At 44.5% G+C, this 7,448-nt stretch overlaps 1 protein-coding gene across 1 annotated transcript; it reads right to left on the reverse strand.

Annotated features, from left to right (window-relative positions):
- Positions 1 to 2,823: 2,823 nt before the first annotated feature.
- Positions 2,824 to 6,800, reverse strand: LOC104508232 (general transcription factor IIH subunit 2-like; the record flags this gene model as incomplete). Its single annotated transcript, XM_010149783.1, has 5 exons — positions 2,824 to 2,943; positions 3,343 to 3,382; positions 3,716 to 3,818; positions 5,787 to 5,890; positions 6,737 to 6,800. Coding segments are annotated over 5 exons (431 nt in total), but the record flags the coding sequence as incomplete, so codon positions are not given.
- Between the last annotated feature and the right edge of the window lie 648 nt (positions 6,801 to 7,448).

Genomic DNA, 7,448 nt, shown 5'->3' on the forward strand with positions numbered 1-7,448 from the left:
CATTCTGTGATTCTATGAAACAAATACATCTTTAAGGAAGTAATTCTACATCAGGAATCTCCAACCTGTTGGTGTTACTCTTTTTTACTGGTATAAAAATCACACTTCCCTCTCAGAGGAAAATGTGTGCTCAGCAATTTAAGTGCTTTCAAATCCCCAAAACTGCTACAAAAATTGTAACACTCTTCAAGTTCTATTATATCTTGTAAAATTGCTTTCATGGATTGCACTATGGGCACCACATTTATTCCTCCAAAACATGGAGACACGGTTCTCAAATTGGATCACTTATTTTAAATAAGATTTATCTACCCTCCCTCCTTCAGCCAGGAGCCTGCACAGTAACTAGAGCTTCAGAGTTGGTGCTTCATGGCACTTTTTCACCCATGAGCCGCATCAAAATCAAGAATTAATATTGTTCCTCATATTGCATGAGACAGACCAGGATGACATCCTAGTTGTCCAGGAGTTGCAGCTGTTATGCAAAACTAAACACAAATACTTCTGCTACTCCCATTTTAATTAAAATATTTTCAGCACCTCCAGTCTTAGAAATCACTTACCACCATTAATTCAGATGGTAACATCTATTCCTGCAAGGAAGCGGACAGCAAAGCAAGGGCACTCACATTTCCTGGATCCTCTTACGCTGCAGCACGCTCCCTCATCAGCCTGTGCCTGTCTGCCTCAAACCTCTTGCCATGGTTGTGTCCTCAACCCCACCGCAGGATGTTTTTGTCTTCCTGTCTCTTCCCTCAGCACCTTCTCTCCACACCGTGTTACGCAACATCTTCGGGACGTCTAAGAACTTCTCACAGGCCTGTGAACAACCTCACTGATTGACTGATCTTGTGGCAGATCCAGTAAACAGGAAAATACAAGAACAAGAATTAAGCATGTTCCCCACAAGCAAAGGGGACTTGAGACCCAGCCAGGCCCAGAGCACCGATGGGGGAAGCACATCCTCCATACTCCTTCAGATAGAATGGCCAGGGCTGAAATTCTTGGCACGTCAGATAAATGTTGCCCTGACAGCCCTTTTTCAGGACCCAGTCTGAACTGCTCCTCCCACCCAATGAGAAGGGTGGAAAAACACAAGCCAAACTTTCGCTCAGACCACAAGCAGACAATGGAGTACAGGGCCACAACTTCTATCCAGCTTCTACCTCCAAATACGCTGGTAACTATGCAGAGAAAAACCCAGAAGAGATTTAAAGTGCCTTGGGAAACCCCTTTTTTCATCAGGAAATGCTGATTGCGAAGGTGAAAACGTAATCGGAAAACACTGTGTCAAGGCGTTGTCACCAGTTTGAGTATCCAAGAACCAGATGCTTACAGCATTCCTCTGGTTTGGAACAGCCTACCAGACCACACCAAACCCCACAAACACGCCCCTTTCCTGGTAGTTTTTAAGGACACCCTCACAGTAACAGGCACTGCAATCACTTGAGAGCACGAAGGGCTGACAGGGATCGTCTGACTGGGCACAAAGCCAAACACAGATGCCAAAACAGCCATTTTTCTGCCCCCACAGCAGAACTACGGCATTCCAGCCAGCCTGTGAACAGCAGAAAAAGCGCAGCAGCTACGTTAACAATTGAGAATTTGCACGTTTAAAGGACTTGAAAACTGAAAGGTGGAGGTATTGTTTGTATGTGGTGAGCGTGAAAAAACAGGGAGGTGCCTTAAGACAGGGGTTTGGTTTTTCTTCGCTGGAACTTTCGAGGGGTTGGGCGAGGTTCCTGCTGTCCTTCACCTGGCCACGTGGCTCACTGTTTTGAACAGGGAGCGAGATGTACAGCGACCGAGTTACCCTGGATACGTTACAGGTGTCACAAGCCGACTTCCGAAAACCGGACGCGACGCTCTGCTCTAGGCACCGCGCCACCGCAGCCTCCTCTCACAAGTTCGAATTGCAGTCACACGTGGTACAGGCGCTGTGAATTGTCTCAATTTCCCGTTTTCCATGTTCAGGCAATGACACATGCTTCCCATTCTCCCCCCACCTTACTGCCTGTCGCTCTGGGGGCTTAGCCAAGGAGAGAAGATGACCTGCACGTCAAGCAACTCATTCTAGCCGCAACACAGCATCGCCGCCTTCGATAAACTCAGGTCTCACACCGCTGCAAATTCACTGCTTTACGGTAACCTTACACTCCTGCAAGAAAGTGAAACTTAAAACCATGCAACTACAGACGCAGCAGTAATAAAATTCAATTAGTTCTGAATTTTATGATTAGAACCTGAAACTGTTTCTGGCACATCTCTAACAGCTGCATCTGAGCTGCCCCACTGGGGGCCAAGGTGAATGGGCGCAATACCCCTAACCACCAGCCGGAATCCCCCCAACTAACTCCTCAAAAACATCTTTTGTTAAATCCGTCCAACAAATATTTTGATCTGTAGAACTCCACCAAAACCAAAAGCTTGTAACAATCGATGCGTAACATCCATTTTCAGAGCTTTTTTTTTTTGAACAAATAATGAAACGAAGGTGAATCACCGGATTATCATACAAACTGGTTTTATCACTTTCACATTTACAAATGTACACGTCGCTCAGAACAGCAATCTGAAAAAGCCAGAGCTTTTCAGACGAGAACAAGGAAGATGAACCAGATACAGATAATTCGAGAATATATTAACAGCAACAACATCATTAGTATGTTCGGTAAAAATTAGTTTGCCCCCAAGCCAGTGTCAGTCCTTCTGTCATCACCTGGGTGCTTCCTGATTGGAGGTGCCCCAGTGAAAGCTACGGCAGGGGAAGCCAGATTTATGCAAGAACAACACAGATATGACAATTTCTAAAAAGAGATGACGTCATATGGATAGGGGAGCCGGGTGCTTGTGAATACAGCCAGGACAGCAGTGCAGAGTGTCATGAATAAACAAATCGCATTCCACGCAGAACGCATTCTGACACACTTTACATACGTAAACCTGTGTGGGGAAGATAGAAAACCAAGCCAAATTAGAAAAAAATTACCACCGTCACAGCACTACAGCAGAGTAACAGTTGTGCCATCAAGACAGTAAATACATTCTATTTTTAACGTCACAGAAACCCAGCCGAGTTCCAGTTTCTAACCAAGGGCTGAGCTCAAGTCACTGCAGATGCCTCCGAACGGCCACGGCTGGAAGCAACTCTCTCAGAAGCCCCTTCCCACGCTCTTACAGACTCTGCAGTCTAAAAGGTGCGACTCTGTAACAGCGAACTCTGGCTAACCCTGAGATAAACTTCCACGAAGATTTTCCTGCTCTTTGGAAGGCTATCCTAAAGGATCATCTCTGCCGCTGACACGCCTCAGCGCAAATTCCAGTGCAGTCCAACATACTTACATTTTGATCCTTCATTTCTCCCTGGCAGCCTTGACAACACCTGAAAAGCAAAATTGGGCTTTTTACACCATTTTACATTTTGTACTGAAAAGAAATTTTTTTTCAGTACAAAATATAAAATGGTGTTTTAGAAAAAAAAATTCTTGCACAGGAATAATTTACAGCAATTATTTCAGCTGCTGGACTGAACACGCAGGGTAAGCACTAATGGGAACGACGACTATGTCTTACTGCCAGAGGTGCCCCAAAATGCCCAAACATCCAACAGCGTTTCCGGCAGCAAGGAAGCTGCCGCCAGCTGTTCTTACATTCACGGCAAGAGAAATGGAAGGGTCCACAAGTACACTCATTATCCCAAATATGACTTGCATACCTTTCCCCCTGGTATTCTTCCATGGGGACTTCCTGAAAGGCATCCAAAGGAAACAAGTGATGGTAAGACCGAGCCAGGTGAGGTGCAGACACTAAGGTAAGGCCTGCAAAGAAAGAGACATCGAACTTGTTACAAGGGGGGACATAATGAAATGCTTTTCTGTGTTCAGCAAAGCAAAAAAGGAAAAAAAGACTTTTTAATTACTTCAGCAGTTCAGAGCTTTTAAGAATTAAAAACCAGAAAATGGTTTGTTCATTAGCTTCCATAACCCAAAACTGTAATCCTTTCCAGAATTAAATCCAAATATAGACTAAAGAACAAATTGTCCAAACTAAAAGGTTTAACTCGGTCTTTGGAAGTAGGCTACAACACAGAGTAGTAAAACCAAGTCTTTCCTCCTCGTGCCACACAGACAGTGCAACCACAGAAAAGTCTTCCGATTAAACTGAAATGCACAACTCCTCTTTGGCAGTGACTGTTCTGCTGCTTCACATCGTCAGTTAAAACGGTCGGTGCCCAAATACAAGGCTCCACTGCAGCCACGCCACAGCCCTGTTTCAGCTAACACAGGTTTGCTGGTTTCCGCTGGGATGGAGTTAATTTTCTTCGTGGTAGCTAAAATGGAGTTGGGTTTTGGATTTTGCTGGAAACAGCGTTGATCACACGGGGTGGTTTCGTTACTGCTGAGCAGTGCTCACACAGAGTCAGGACCTTTGCTGCTCCTCACCCCACCCCACCAGTGGGTAGCTGGGGGGCACAAGGAGCTGGGAGGGGACACAGCCGGGACAACGGAACCCAGTTCCAGCCCATGTGGTGTCACGCTCAGCATACACAGCTGGGGGGAGAAGAAGGAACGTGGGACATTTGGAGTGATGGCGTTTGTCTTCCCAGGTAATGGTTATGCGTGCTGGAGCCCTGCTTTCCTGGGGATGGCTGGAGACCTGCCTGCCCGTGGAACTGGGGAAGGAATTCCTTGCTTTGCTTTGCCTGCACGCATGGCTTTTGCTTTACCTGTTGAACTGTCTTCAGCTCAGCTCACGAGTTTTCCCACTTTTGTCCTTCCGTTTCGCTCCCCCACCCCACCGTGGGCAGGAAGTGAGTGGCTCTGTGGGGCTCAGCTGCCGGCTGGGGTTAAACCGTGACAACAGGCTAGTGTTGGCTAGGGCATGGGCTGGCACAAACTACTTCATCAGTCACTCACATGCAGTGTCAGCTTCTGAGCTCTCGTTCTGCTGTGAGGAATCTGCTGGGGATACACAGCATCTCTCCAGTTACACTATTACCCTGCTGAAATGAAACTCATGCTGATACAAAAACCTTGACATGAAACTAGGACAAGGTGACCCAAAACTAGAATTATTTCATCCTCTTGCCAAATACACACATCTTGATAACACCTATCACGTTCTGGCTGTATGCCTGTAGAAGCTAACAGGACAGCTGTCACTCATACTGTATAAATGCTAATCATCCTTCCTGCCCTCGTTAAGGGCCAGGGGTGAGGCAGGGGAACGTCTGCAAGACCAAAGGACTCCATTTACAATTCTAGAGCCTTTCCTGTGTCACTGGGCAGCCTGCCCTTGGGTTCAGCTTTGAAACCTTTCATCCAAATACTCCTAGAGGTGAGAGATTACTTCTTTTTGCTCCAAAGCAAAAAGAAGGGTTGGGGGTTGGAACTAGATGATCTTTAAGGTCCCTTCCAACCCAAACCATTCTATGATTCAAAGCGCTCTATCCTCCTGGCCTTGCACTGCAGAGTCTGAAACACTGGTGTGTCTGTTACATCAGGATTCTTGAGGAGATTGCCATTCGTATGTGAATCACCCTTCTTCCCCCCTTTGCTTTAGGGCTTTTAGTTTATAACATTATATGAGGGAATATGATACAGCTTTCCTGTTACAGGTATAGTCCTGGAAGTCCCGTGTATGAAGCTGACATCCCAGTACACAGGAATTCAGGCTTCTGAAAGCAGAGATGGCTTTTAATACCTAAGTATCACTGAATTTGTCTACCCCTTAACTCCCTTACCACTAACTCAAAATTGACCTGCTCACCTGTGCTTGATACTCACCACAGACTTTGCATTCCACAGGAAGTTCACAGTATTTGGCTCTGCACTGGGGACAGAAATATCCACCCAGTGTAAGGCCCGGCTCAGTGCTGTTTTCCAGTTGCCTAAGGAGAGACAATTTAAGACCCAAGAAGTAGGACTGTAAGGCTACCAACTAGAAACACTAAACAGTTCTCATAACACATTGTTAAAAAAGGTTCAGTAGTTCCCATGCAACTGTTTCACCTGGAGAGAAGTCTCAGAAAGCAATTGAAAGTGTGAGGTATCAGTAACCACATTTTTCCAGAGACACAGAACAAAGACCAATTTTTCCCCACATAAAGGAGCCCATATATCTTTATTAAAGTTATGAAAGGTAACAGCATTAGTATTTCTACTTATTCACACACAGATATTCTGTATTGACTTTAAGACACAAGTTAGCACTCATCCTTTCCAAGAGCAGACGTTGCTTCCTTCTGAAAAATCAGACTCACCTATCATCCCTGAAAACTGATTCTGTATGTTGAGATGAGCTCTGGTACACTAATCCCATCAGCCCGCTATTTTAAACTTTCCTTTAAAGTCACATTAGTAAATAGACAAAAAAGTACCTTACTCCAGGTAATACCCTTCATCCTCACCCTTACAGTAACAAAAATACCTGCATCAAGAAATGCAAGTAAAATTGGTAGTAATGACTTCAATACGGTGTAGCCCCCTTGTGTTCTATTCACTGCACAACACAACTAAAATCTATTTACTACTTGCCAAAAAACATAGATTTTAAGAAGCATAGTTACCAGAGGTAACTATGGCCACATCCTAAATGTTCCAATGGAAATAAAATTTCTACTGGGAAGTCACAAGGCATGACTTACTATGTTTTCCATGGTATTTTGCAACATTTTCACTGACAAGCAGATTTTCTAAATATGACAAGTTCTTGAATTCTGATCAGCTCTACTTACGCCATGCTGAAGGATGGCTTTGCATCTTGATCAGACAGAGAAGCAATAACATGCTGAGGAAAACCTGAAGAGACAAACATCCCATATTACCACTTTTAAACATTCAAGTAATTTTTCAGTTTCTTACTTCAACGGAGAAGTTCGAAGATTATTCTGAACATTAAGGCCTATCTCTTTTTCCACTTGTTTGTCATTACAGGAGGAGTAATTCGCTCTTAGGAGGTACCAAATTCTTCCTAAAGGTCTCTACATACACCCACCAACAAATCCCTCATTGCATTCCCTCCAACTGAAAAAATCCCATGTTTTCAGACTTCATATTAACAGGCGGCCATGGAAACCCCATTTTTGAAGAACAGCTGAAAAGAAAATGATGTGCAATGGCAGGAAAGCAGAAAGAGCACTACATGGATCTTCGCCTGGAACAATGGTGTCTAATTATGGAGAAAATATTTTTGTATGCAGACACCAAGCGCATATTCACCCTTCAAGCACAGTACATGACAGATGAGATTATATCACCTTATGCAGGCTGTAACAGATACCACTCTTCCTACCACTTATTTTTTTACAGCTTATGTCAAGCGGGCAAGTTAATTTTCCCACCTGCTGCTCAGGCTTTACCTGTAACACGTGAATCTCTTCAATATTTAAATCTACACATAAAACCACAAGCATTCTTTTGTCTGAAAACGCTGTGGATGGAAGTGAG

This window comes from Eurypyga helias, unplaced genomic scaffold, assembly GCF_000690775.1.
Source record: "Eurypyga helias isolate BGI_N326 unplaced genomic scaffold, ASM69077v1 scaffold17374, whole genome shotgun sequence".
Lineage (NCBI taxonomy): Eukaryota > Metazoa > Chordata > Aves > Eurypygiformes > Eurypygidae > Eurypyga > Eurypyga helias.